This window comes from Monocercomonoides exilis (assembly GCF_001643675.1).
Source record: "Monocercomonoides exilis strain PA203 chromosome Unknown scaffold14-1859848, whole genome shotgun sequence".
Taxonomy (NCBI): Eukaryota; Preaxostyla; order Oxymonadida; family Polymastigidae; genus Monocercomonoides; species Monocercomonoides exilis.
This window is the reverse complement of record NW_027150559.1, coordinates 1813461-1827064: the sequence shown is the minus strand read 5'-3', so window position 1 is coordinate 1827064 and position 13604 is coordinate 1813461. Positions and strand designations below refer to the sequence as shown.

The 13604-nt window shown below is 42.4% G+C and overlaps 2 protein-coding genes across 2 annotated transcripts; one reads left to right on the top strand and one right to left on the bottom strand.

Moving 5' to 3' along the window:
* Nucleotides 1-637: 637 nt before the first annotated feature.
* On the top strand, nucleotides 638-9796 carry MONOS_10556 (uncharacterized protein; the record flags this gene model as incomplete). Its single annotated transcript, XM_067863014.1, has 1 exon — nucleotides 638-9796. The coding sequence occupies one exon, from the start codon at nucleotides 638-640 to the stop codon at nucleotides 9794-9796; it is 9159 nt and encodes a 3052-aa protein (XP_067730572.1).
* Nucleotides 9797-11910: 2114 nt separating this feature from the next.
* Nucleotides 11911-12839, bottom strand: MONOS_10555 (uncharacterized protein; the record flags this gene model as incomplete). The annotated part of the gene is made up of 2 exons (XM_067863013.1): nucleotides 11911-11954; nucleotides 11999-12839. 2 exons carry the CDS (start codon nucleotides 12837-12839, stop codon nucleotides 11911-11913), a joined length of 885 nt encoding a protein of 294 aa, XP_067730571.1.
* Between the last annotated feature and the right edge of the window lie 765 nt (nucleotides 12840-13604).

The following is a 13604-nucleotide window of genomic DNA, read 5'->3' as shown; positions in this document are numbered from 1 at the left end:
GGATGAAGGAAACAACATTTAAACTCTTTGTGGCAGCGCAATCAAAAGCGAGACTTTTTCAATAATCTTGCGATTTCTCGGATTCAAGCAACATTCAGCAACCGAAATGGAATAGAACCTTCATAATATTGTATTTTCGCATAATATTGTTTTCTGCTATTTTTTTGATGGGCATAGTGATGGACAGTTACGAATGAATCATTTGTGAATTTATGATGCCAGCTCAGCAAAATATGAAGTTGGAAATGACATTTGGCTCGATAGAGAACATATCCATTGGAACATGGACTTTGGAGGAATTTAACAAGGAAAAATGATTGAGAGCATTTGCAAAAAGAAGATTTCTTTCAAATGGAAAACAGCAAAACTCGTCATTGATCTGAAAGAAAGAAGAAAATTTCTCAGTCGACCGGGGAATGTTGTTGATATTCTGTGGAAACGATAATATTTCTTCGAAAATGACAAAGTCTCATCTGAAATGTTTGGAATCATATTTTGTATTTTTTTTTGAATTTTTTGAGTGAAAAATCAATTTGTATTCTTGATAATTATTATTTTTGCGCATGGAATTATTTGAGGCTATTTTGAGAATTTGAAGAAAAAAATTATATATCATGATGATAAAATGAAGAATAATATGGGCTATGTTGTTTTTTTGATTTTTCACTACACGTTCTTATCTGGCACAAGGAGCGAGTTACACAGTGGCAGAATGATGAACTTTGTGTTTTTTATCATTGCATGCGTCTTTGCTATTGATGAGGCAAAAGAAGCATCAGCAAAGGAGATGTGCGAATTGGATGCAAATTTTATGTTTCGACTGTCAGGGGGCTGGAATGATAATTATGAACCAGAAAATAATCAGAATAGCAAGATATTATCGACATTTGTTGCTGTGAACAGCTCAGTGAGCGCAGCGAGTGTGCTGCAGATTCAGCAGGAAGGAAAAGCTTGGTTTTTGGTTTGTGAAGGGTCAAGGCTGGATATCAAAGGATGCATGATTTTTGTTTCATCACAAATGAGCCCATTTGTGGTGGATGGAGGAAGCATGCATTCAGTGAATCTGACGATTGGAACTTTGAAGCCATTTGCACCAATTCCGCGACTTTTTTGCTCGTCTTTCAAAAATTCTGAGAGAGATGGAGCAAATTCGATAACTTTTCGAGACTCGTCGTTTTCATCATTTGAATTGGCATCTGCTCCATTTCTTGCACCGGATGCGAGCTGCTTTGTGAAAGCCTCTGGTTTGAAGATGGCAAATATTTCTATTGCATCAGGAGCGCAAAGGGAAATGGATTCGAGAGCGAGAACAGAAACAACGATTGAAGGCTGCTCGTTTTTCAGAGTTTGGGATGCTGTTGATGGGGGTATTTTGATGTCAGTGAACAGCCCATGTGCCTCGCTGAGAGCAACAAACACCTCATTTGAGTGTTGCTTTCGAACGATGAATGTTGATGAATCAGGAGGACGCAACATGACAAGATGTGAACTGGGAGCAAATGAAACACACATTTTCACTGATTGCGAATGGTGCAATACGGAAAATGCTGATCGTGGAAGCGCTATTTATTTGAGAGGAAATTCGACTCTTGAATGTGTCAGATGTTCTTTCAAGAATATGAGTCAAGTTGGCAATGGAGCCGTTGATGTTCAATCAGCAGCAGGTGTGAAAATGTTAGGCTGTAATTTCACAAATTGCTTGGCAGAAACAAATACAGGTGGAATGATAATTTATATGCTTAACGGAGACTATTTTTTTTCTGAATGTATCTTTAGCGATTGCAAAGCAAAAATGAGATACACAGGAGGATTACGCATTCAACAAAATTCTGGAAATGGAAACGAGACAATTGAGAAATGCAAATTTATTCGCAATGAAGCCGGATCGTATGGTGGAGGATTATTCATGGAGGGTCGACAGAGTCCATATATTATTTCAGAATGTGAATTTGAAGGAAATATGGCAAATGGAACAGGAACAGATTCATTTGAAAGTGGAGGTGGGGGAATATTTATGTGTTCAATAAGTTGGATGGAAACTGAACCACCTCCAAAATTGATATCATTTTGCTTATTCAGTGGAAACAAAGCAATAAATGAAGAAGGTCATGACGTTAAAGTTTATAATGAGTTTTTCAAAGGTTCACCATTTGAATCATCGTTCTCAACAACATCAGCAAAAAGAGTGTTTTACAACGACAGCCAAACAGATTACGATGCTTGGCTTTTTACAATCAAAACAACATTTGCCAGGGCAGATGGGATTACAGGGCCAGTCTGTGGGACAACACAGACCAGCCCATGTAACACGATTGAGCAGGCATTCAACATGATTGAGAAAGGAGCAGAGGGAACAGTGAATATTCTTCGATCGACCTATTCTTCAACGGCCCTGTTCATTGGAGGGGGAGATATTTCATTCAAAGGCGAAAGCGAGAGCGAGTGTATCATTTCCACAAAATTGCTGAATTCACATGAGTGTTTGTTCACATTGGATTCGGGATCGATGGGATTGACTTTGGTGACAATTCGTCACAACAGCGCAGAATCATCATCTTCATTGTTTGAGATGAGAACAGGAGCACAGATGCTGGCACTGAAGAATGTGATCATATCAGGGGCAGAAGATGGGCAGACACATTCATTTGACGTTTCACCATTCAAAGTGATATTTGAGAAAGTGAAGATGGAAAACTGTTTGATTGAGGATATTGGTCTGGGAGATTGCTCATTGTTTGAGGAAGAGGAGGAAAGTGGAGTTGGGAGAGGGATGCTGGGTAATGTGACGATCCAAAGGATCAGCCGAATGAGAGGAGATGGGGTGATATTCAGCGCTCGAAGCGAAAGGAGTGATTCGTGGGAGCTGGAGAACATCACATTCAGAAACTGTGTGTGCAAGGAAGGGAATGGAGGAAGCATTGCTTGGAGAGTCGATGAAAGCGGGATATTCAAGATTGGCAGAGTCAATGTTGAAACAGAGATTGGAGAATGTGGGGCAGAGAAGGGAAGTGGGGAGGAGAAAGGAAGAGGAGGAGGGGTGTATTTGGAGTTGACTTCTCCTTCAGTTGTGTTTGAGATTGTGAATGTGGGATTTGAAAATAATTATGCAGAACATGGTGTGAATGTGTTTATTGCTTCGAATCAGCTGGAATTGGTTCCGAAAGTGAGATATGGATTTGTTTCGCTTTTGAGCGAGGATGTGCATGAGGTGGAGGGAATGGGAGACACAAACAATGCAACACTGGTGATTCCGATTGTGTGCTATCTCCTGGATGTTCCGAGGAGTGAGATCTATGTTTCAGCTTCGGGAGCTGATCATCCTCGGTGCGGACACACATTTTTTGAGTGCCGTACACTGAGCTGTCCGATTGAGAGGGAAGAGAACACACCAGGAGATGGAACAACAACAGCGACAGTCAAAGTTGGAAATGGAGTTGAGGTTGGCTCGACAGTGATCTTTTCGAAATTGACAAGAGTGATTGAAGGAACAGGGGATGATGGATCGCTTGTTGTTGAAGGCGAGGCAAGTTGCAAAGGTGAAGAGGAAGGATGCATTGGAGTGTTTGTGGTGCTGAAGGAGACAAGGATGAGGAAGATTGGGCTGGTGATTCCATCTGTTCTTGAACGTCATGAAGCGATATTCCAGTTGAAAGGCGAAACACTGAACTTGAGTGAATGTGTTGTTGGATTTGGATTTGGAGTTGGAGTGAATTTTGTGGAATACAATTTGATTGTTGTGGAAAAGGGAGAGGTGAATGTGACTTCACTGAGATTGGATTCAATGAGGTTTGGAAAGCCTGCGATAAAAGCGAATGGGGGATTGTCATCTGTCTCGTTGAAGAATGTGGAGCTGAATGATATGAACTTTGAAGGAGAAAAGGGATTTGCTGTTTGTGAGGGAGGAAGCACACTCACAGCAGAAAGTGTGATTGCCAGTGATTGTGAAATGGGAGGAAGCAGCTTGATTTGGGCAGGGAGCAATTGTATTGCGAGGATGAGGGAGTGTTCGTGGAATTCATGTAATTTTGTTGATTCAGGGATAATAAAAGGAGTTGAGGCAAAGGAGATATCCATTTGGGGATGCAATGGGAGCAATATCAGAGTGAAGGAGGGAGATGGAGGGATGGTGAACGGAGTGGCTGCAGAAGGAGGCTTCGTGGATGTGTGGAACACGAGTATCGATGGTTATGTCGCAGAGAAAGGGAATGGAGGAGGGATGAGAGTGGAATTGAAAGGGGATGCACAACTGAAGATCAGGAGCGAAACAGAAGTGACACTGATGAAAAAATGTTCGGCTGGACTGGAAGGGACAACGAATGGAGGAGGGTGTGGAGGAGGGTTGTGGGTGGGGATTGAAGGAGAGAGATATGAGTTTGATCTCAGTGGAATGAGGTTTGAAGAGAACAGAGCAAGGAGTGGGATGGATGTGTTTGTTGTGTGTGATGATTTGAGGAGGGTTGTGAATGGAAGCAGTTTCTCGTTCAGTGGAGAGATAATTGAGAGAGAGAATTCGCTGAGTGGGATAGATAGACAGAAGTTTGTGAGTGAGGTTGATCTGTTCATATTCATTGATGGATTCAGCTCATCTGTGATTGAGGTGGAGAGTGAGAATGGAGACAATGGAATGTGGTGTGGGATGGAGAAATGCCCGTGCAGGAGTGTGGATTATGGAATTGGGAGGCTTGGTGGAGAGGGAGAAAAGAAAATAGTGATAAGTGGGAGCACGAGTGTTGAGAAGGTGGGAGATGTGAGTGGAGTTCGGATTGAAGGGAAAGACAACAAGAGAATGAAGGTGGTTGTGGAGAAAGGAATTGAAGGAGAAGGGGAAAGTGTTCTTGATTCGAAAGGAGTGAGTGTGTTTGTGAATGTGGAATTTGAATTGCCTGGAACCTTTGAACAGAGGAAGGATGTAGTGATAAGCTCATCAACAGTAAGAGGTGTTTTGGAGATGGAATTGTGTTCGTTTGCGATGCAGGAAGGGGAAGAAGGGGCGATAGAATATCGAATCATCAGAAGCAGTGGACAAGCTGTGAGGATGAAGTGGATATCAATAAATAACATCAGGACAAGAAAGTGCCTGACGGATCTTGCTCTTCTTCGGATGGAACAGAATGGAGCAGAGGGTGAAGTTGTGAGCATCAGCAACTGCTCATTTGGGAGCCTGTCAGTTGTTGGTGGAGATGAATCAGCTGTGATATGTGGAGAGGTGAAGAGGGTGATGAAGATAGAACAGAGCAACATGAGTGGCATCAGAGGAGGAGAGAGCATGAATGGTGGGGCAGTGAGGGTGAATATCCTTGATTCAGGGATGATTTGTGTGAAAGAAGGGATGATGGAGAGATGTTTGGCAGAGAAGGTGAGTGATGGGAAAGGAGGATGGCTGTATGTGAATTGCAGTGAAAGGAGGGGAGGAATACCATTCAAGTTTGAGGGTGTGAAGTTTGCTGAGAATGAGGCATTTGTGGGGAAGAACATGTTCATTTTGGATTCAGATCTGAATGTGACAGTGAGGAGTGAGACATTTGGGATTGCTTTTGAAGGGATGGAAGACGATCCAAATGTATTTGTTGGAAGTGATGAGAAGCGGATAAACACAGATCTGTTGCGATTTGTGATTGAATACAAAAGTGAGAGGATTGTGGTGTGGGAAAAGGGCGATGATGTTGTTCGATGTGGGAGTGAAGAGGATCCGTGTGAGACATTGGAGATGGGATTGAAGCACATTGAGAGAGGAGGAGAGAGAAAAGTGGTGGGAGTGAAGGCAAAGATAAGAGTGGAAGGGGAACATGATTTGAGTGGGATTGATGTGGAATCAGTGGGAGCAGGATATGATGAGAAGGAATATGGAACAGTTGTGATGGGGAGTGAAGGAGAAAGTGGAGCAAAAGTGTGTCTTCGCAACAGTGGAGCATTCATTCTGAGAACACTGGAGATGTGTGTGATGAATGTTTTAGGAAGTGTGGAAGCAGGGATGATTGTGAGTGAGGGAGGGAAAATTGAATGGGAAGACTGTTCAGTCACATGGAAGGGAAAGAGAGAAGGGATGGGGAATGTTGCATTTTGCATAGTGAAGAAAGGGGAGCTGGAGATGAAGAGGTTCAAAGTGCTTTCATATTTTGGGAAGAGAAGTGCATTTGTGGTGGGCGGAGAAGTGGCGAGTGTGATTGATGAATTCACAGTGATTGAAGCCACATTGGAGAAGGGGAGTTTGTTTGAAATTGAAGGAGAGGGAGCAAATGGAGGAGGTGAGATGAGGATGAAGAATTGCAGCATTGGATCAGTTGAAGGGGAAGGAGCTGATCCTTGTGTTGTTTCGATCAGGAGTGGGAATGGAGTGAAGCTTGTGGTGGAAGATTCGCTGATTGAAGGGTGCAGTTGTGGGAGAGGCACAAAGGGAGGGGCGATGCTGTTTGAGTTGAATGAAGGAGGATGGTTCGATGTTGTGAACACGAGTGTGAAGCAGTGTGGATGCTCTGTGAGCGAAGGGAAAGGAGGCGGGGTGTATCTGAAGACTGAATTGAGGGGAGAGTTGGATTATGTGTTTGATGGGGTGATATTCCGAAGGAACACAGCAAGGATTGGGAATGATGTGTTCATTGTGTGCGACTGCATCGAGAGGCAGATCAACGAAACACAGTTCAACCTCGACTTCCGTGATGTGGAGTTCATCAGGCAGAATGCGATCTATGGGATGGATGCGGGAGAGCACAAGGAGGAGGCGATGGACTTGATGAGTCTGATTGTGAAATACCAGTCAGACACGATTGTGGTGTCGAGCAAAGAAGGGAAAGGGGGAAGCAATGAGCAGCAGTGTGGGAAGCCTTCACTTCCTTGCGCAACGATTGGGTTTGGGCTGAGGCATCTGACACACGATTTTCTGAGTCAAATGGTTGTTGATGAAGAGTCAGTGATTGATGAGGAAATTGGACTGGACACACTCACGCTGAGCGGGATGCATGAAGTGCAGAGTCGAGTGGTTGTGAAAGGGAGGATGAATTGCAGCAAAGAAATGATTGTGGAGACAAATGGGCAGGTGTATGTGCGATGGATACAATTTGCCTTTGAAGAAGTGGAATCAAAGCCAACTCCACTTCCAACAACACATTCATTGTTCATGAAGATAAGTTCGGGAAAGACATCGATCAGCATGTGTTCATTTGAAGGAGTGAGCTCGGCTGAGAGGGAAATGGTGGAAGTGCCATTTTGTCTGATATTTGTGGAAAGAGGGAAATGCTCAATGGGGAATGTGAGTGTTTCGTGGCTTTCATTTTTGAGAGAAGCAGCCATGATTATGGAAGAAGTTACTGAAGTGAATGGATTGACACTCAGAAATATTGAGGGAAGCAAAGACTGTTTAAAGATCAGTGAAGCTGGGAATTCGAGAATGGAAAAAGGATGGATGGGAAGGGCGAATGGCGATGAAGCAGAAATGAAGAACAGAGAGAATAGTGAATTTTCATTTTCCATTTTATCGTCTTCATTTGAGAACATCACTTGTGTGGATGAGAGTGCAGGTGTAATTGATGTTGAGGAGATGGAAGGAAATGTGGTGTTTTCGAACTGTTCGTTTGGTGGGTGTTCATCGAGAAGAAAGAAAGGGAAAATGATATCTCTTTTGATGTGCAAGAATATTCAGATGAGGCTGTGCTTGCTTGATGGAAAGGAAGAAAGAAAAAAGGATTTGAATGAGGAAGTGGATGTGTGCAAATGGAATGGATCAGTTGTTGAGGTGAAGGAGAGCTCAGGGGAGATAAAGGATACGAGTTTTGTGAACTGCTCTGATGGAGGTCTTTCTATTTGGGGAGGAAGTGTGGAGATTGAGATGGGATTATTTGAGAACAATAATCCATCTATTGAAAAATATCCATCAGCCAGGAGGAACATTCTCTGTTCAGATTCTGGAACATTGAGTGTGATGAGTCTGAAAGGAGGAGATGGATTGAAGGATAACACATCTCTGTGGATGCTGAATGAAGGATGTGAGATAAGCGGGATTGTTTCTGAGAGATTGTCATCCTTCTTCATTCCAGAGTTGGAAATAGTCGAAATGGAAGAGATGGGAGCAGAACTTCTTCTGAAATTCAAAGGAAAGCTGTTGCTTCCATGCAACATATCGTTCAAGATTGTGAAACAAGTTGTTGATGAAGATGTTGTGGAAAGATATGAATTCAATGAAGAAGGATGTGTATCAGAAAATGAAGTGGATGGAAAAGTCCCCATTGAAACAATAAACAATGCAGGAGAAGAGACAGAAGTGAGTGTGAGTGTTCTGTTTGGAAAGAAAGAATCTCCTTCATCGACTGATTCATTTGTTCTGAAGAACAGAAGTGAAACTCAAGGAAAGGGGGATGATAGAATTGTTGAAGGAGGAAAAGAAGGAAAATCTTATTGGTTGTTGATCGTGATAATCATGGGAATCATATTGATAATCGTTCTTGTTGTTTCCATCATTCTGGCCATTCGGTGGAAGAAGGTGAAGAATGAAGCAGAAGATCTGAGAGAGATTGTGAATGACAACATCAGAAAGGATCCGAAGGCATTTGAGATGGTGACGATGGAGATGTCGCCTGAGGAGCAGTGGAGGAGAGCAGAGAGAGAGACAGAGAAGAAGAACGATGAGAGGATGAAGAAGAGGGTGTATGAGAGGAATATGGAACATTCGGAGTCATCAGAACATCTTCTATCTGAGAGTGGATCAACTGAATACATTCTGGGGAGAGACTCAGATAAGATCCCAGAATGGGCATTGGAGAAAGTTGATGAAAAAGAAGAGGAAACAAGGAAGAGAACTCCATCACCCTCCATCTCATCCACTTCATCTACTTCAACAACTGATTCAGATTCCACTTTTGTTCGCGGGGAGGATTTGTGCCCCACCACCTCATCGATGTCGAATCTCGTGGATGCAATGGCCTGCTCATCGCCTCATGAGAAGCTGATTGTGGATCTGAGGGATTCGTTGTTCATGCTGCTTCATGGGAGGAATGAGAAGAAGGAGATGGCGATTGGGAGTTTGAAGGAGAGGGAGATGACAGCTGCACAGATTCTGTTCTGGGTGGCGAATGGAGCACTTCATTCATTTGATGAAGAAAAAGAATTGCCTTCGCTGGCCAACCTCAGTCCTCACATTGTGCTGTTCTCAGAGCACATGGTGATCTGCATTGCCCTCCACTCAGACTGCTCATCTTCAGATGATTCCGATTCATCATCCATCTGTTCGATGTCCATTGTTTCTTCATCCTCATCGAATGTTTCAGTGATGAGCGAGAGATTCACCGACTCACCACCACCTTCGTCAGCGTTTGAGGATTGTGAAGACAACAGGAAGGAGTGTCTGAGGTGGAAGGCACCGGAGCTGCAGATGAACAAGAAGATGGGAGCGACAAAGGAGTCAGTGGCATTCTCGATTGGGATGATGGTGTGGGAGTGTCTGACACTGGATATCCCGTTTGGGGAGTATGAGGCAGAGGTGGCAGGAGACAAGATATCGAAAGGAGAGAGGCCGAATGTTGAGAAGATCCGAGGGAGTGAACTGTATGAGGTTGTTTGGTCATCGATGGGAAAGGACTGGAACGATCGTCCGACACTGAGCGAGATGAAGCGGGAGTTTTATGGGCATTTCCCGGCAGGGGCTGTGATTGTGACGATGTCGGATGCGATCTGTGAAAGGGGTGGGGAGAGCACGAGAGAGGGGGAAGGCAGTTTTGCGAGTGGGGAAGAAGGCTATTCGACAGTTTTTGAGAACACATCAGAGACAACAAAGAAGACAGAAAAGCAGGAGATGAAAGAGCGGTGAAAGTGAGATGGAAAAGGAGAATGTGAAACAAAAAAAGAGAGAGAGAGATCAAAGGAGAATGTGATATATCTTTGCATCGAAGAATCAGTGGGAGTGCTTGTGAGATGTGTTTTGTAATTTGGTTGTGGTTTTTTCTTTTTCAAAGAATAAGTGGATATTGATAATTTGTTGAAAAGAGGAGTTTGTTTTATTTGGGATGGAAGTGATTTGATGATCACAATCAGCTGCTCACAGCTCAAGGGATGATTGTTGCCGTTATTTGAAAACGAAATGAGGAGCAACAATTGTTTGAGGAGATGTGAGCAACTGATGGTTTTGTATGTCTTGTTCTTTTTGTTCTTTTTATTTGTGACTTGAGAAAAATGTCAATTTGTTTCTGAAAGTTTTTTTGTTTATTTATATATGGATATATAGTCAATGTTCACTTCAACAAAGTTTATCGCATCATCGTGGTTTTGTCAAAACATGTGTTTGCTTTTTTAGTTTGAAATGTCCACTGGAAGAATCTCAGTGGCAAGCAACAACAATGAATATTCATCATCAACAACATCAACATCATCAACATTTGCATTTCAATAAAACTCACTGTTTATGAGCAACAAGAAGTCGTGTTTCGTTGTTTGACTTCACTGTGTTTGAAAATCATCAGCAAGCAACAATTCGAACTGGATTTCAAAAGCCAAAAAATACGAATGGCAAGAGCATCACAAAAGTGAATTGTGCTTCACTTCAAAACACATCACAATTATTTTGAAGGGAAGAACTGAATTGTCATTGACATGGCAATGTTTTCTCCCTCAGGTTCGAAGTTGTGCAAAGTCAAATAATATCTGACATTTTGTTTGTTCTTCAATAACATGTGAAAAGAAAGTCATTCCAGAAATCTTTCTTTTATTTTTTCATTTATTTTTTCATTTTTTGTTTTCAGAAATACATTCCTTTATTCCCAGATGATAAATTGTAAAAAAAAAGAGAGAGAGCCATTTCTTTGCAATTCTGAAGTTTTTGAAGAAGAATGAAAAGTATTTTCATTCGTTGTTTCAAGAAAAACATCAAACAAACATTTGAATGATGAGAAGCAGATTGTTGATCATTCTTTTTATTTTATTTGTTTTTTTGAAACAAGAAATTGTGCTCTGTTTTATTCTCTCAACAAAATTCATTCAAAAAAGCTGTTTAAATCAGAAAAAAAAAATATTATTCAGACAAATAATATGTATTAATCTGTTGTGCTGCGGAACACTCACTGCCGAAGGCGCAAATACGTCGAAAGCAATTCTTCTGCCAGCTGCTTGATTGCCCCGTTTGAGTGCTGAGCCAGCACACAAACTGCATCAAACGCTCCCTCTCTTTCCATCTGCGACAGCAAAACAACAACTTCCTCCTGCGAAATATATGACCGCTCCTCCCTCTCCTTCGCCTTCTCCTTCCGCTTCTCTTCATTCCTCGAGGCTTCTTTCTCTGCTTCCATCATTTCTCTGAACGTCTGCGGAACTGTCAGGCTCTTTGCATTGTCAAACAACGACACATACTTCATCTCGTTCATCTTCACCTTCAGCATCGACGACGACTCCTGCATCCTCATGATATCCTTTTTCGACACCTCCCCTTTTTCTTCTTCTCCACCTCCACCTCCACCTCCAATGTTTCTTCTGTTCCCTTCAACATCCCCCTCCAACTCCGCTTTCATTTTCTCTCTCTCCTTCCGATCTGCCCACACCAAAAGCGCTCTCAACGTTTTCAGCCCTTTCATCACAAACACCTCTTCCTTCCTCCCAAGCAACAGCGGGATCCCACTCAGCCAAACCCGCCAGTTCCCATTCTTCAAAAACGACAAAGCCCCCAGATTCGACAGTCGCATCACACATCCTACTGCCACCCTCCGCTCAAATGCTCCGATCATGCCACACCCACATCGCCACCTCTCTTTCACCAACCAAGCACAGTCCCCCTGTCTCCCTGTCTCAATGTCTTCCTCACAGCAGTCTGAGCTGCCCTTGCCCTGCTCTTTCCCCCTCGCTTCTTCTCTCCCATCCCATCTTCTGCACCCCTCTGCCACTTCCTCCACTTTCCTTTCTGCACCCCTGCTCATCCCAACTGCCCCATCCATCAAATCAAACAGCCGCTCTGTGCTCTTCATCCTTCCAAACTCCTCCAGCTTCCACGGAAAAAATGTCCCCCGCAGCGTCACCACATGCACACACACCTTCACAATCACGCACGACGGACACGGCAGCGAGCGGAAGCGCGTGCCACAGCTGAATCCCAACTTCAATCGAGGAACTCGCTTTGGCGCAACAGAAGGAGAAGAAGAAGAAGAAGAAGAAGAACATGAAATGGGAGAAAAGGGTGCTTCTTTTGAGCCAAGCAGTCGATTCATTTTCTGCTCCACTTTCTCATCAGCCCACCCAATCCAGCGAATGAAATCTTCTGGAAAGAATGACGATTGGATTGCTGCATCTCGTGAAAACAGCAGAGAAGAAGAAGAAAATGGTGATGGTGATGGTGATGATGGTGATGATGGTGATGATGGTGATGATGAAGTCTCATGAGCAGCTAATTGTTGAGCAGAGGTGCAGAAGGATGGGAGTGTGCATCTGAGAGAAATCAGGGAGGGAAGGATGTTGTCGATCACTGAATCGAGCGAGTTCAGAAGCGAAAGCGACGAAGCAATCAGCGCTGCCAGCTGCTCGTTCGTCTTGTCGTCCAGCTCTTCGTCGCCTTCGTCTCTTTCTCCTCCTTCTTCTCCTTCTGCTCCTGCTGTAATCGCTTCTTTCTTTTTCGCTTCCTTCTTCCATTCCTTCAATTCTTTTCCTTCCCTTTCAGCTTCTGCTCTTTTTGATGCATTTGCAGAAGAAGATGACGACAATGAAGAAGAAGAAGAAGATGATGATGAAGATGATGACGAAGTGGTTGATGAAGTGGTTGATGATTGTGCAACTGTCTCGGCTGCCTGCAGAATTCGCGATTTCTCTCTTTTCTTCTGTTTGTTCCGAAGTGAAAGAGAAGAGACATAGATCGTGAAGATCGTGAGCAGCGTCATCAATCGGACAGATAACAGTTTGTGTCTGCAGAATTATATTCAACAGCAACAACAAAGAAATCAAAGCATAACCGAAACATGTGAATAATTTTGGTTCAATTGATTAAACGATTTTTTTTCAAAAAAAAATACAAATTCAAAATGAATTTTGATCTGTGAAACTGATAAGAATGAAGCAAAACAAGCACACCTGAGAAGTTCAGGGAAATAGAAGATAATTCCAGACTGAGCAATTATCTGATGGTTGGCTGAAGAAAAGAGAATGAAAAATGGGGTTTCAACAATGAAAATAAAAAAAATTAATTAATATATGAATGAATGAATGAATGAAGATAAATCAAAAAATATGGAGAATAGGAAGGAGAAAAATGTGTTGAAGATTGAACTGTTTTTCAGATTTCTGCTAAGTAAATTTTTTTAAATATTTGGTAAAGCCGTTATTTCATGTGCAAGAAATATTGACAAAATATATTAAAAGGATAGATGAGACGTTCAGATAGAAACTCATTCCACCGTTTTTGCATTTTGTTTCACTTATAGTTATGGAAATTTAATTGAAACTGGTAAGTTTTCGATGAAGCAAATTTTGGTTTTTAAGAATCTTTCAGAAATAACTCTTTTTAGAAAATTATCTGAAATGTTCTCGCATTTGAAATAAATCATTATCGTGCTGATATTGAATAGAATTTCAAAAACTATTGAAACAAGCCAAAATAATTATTCGTTTCTCCTCAATTGAATTTTCATTGTGATTCTCAATAACTG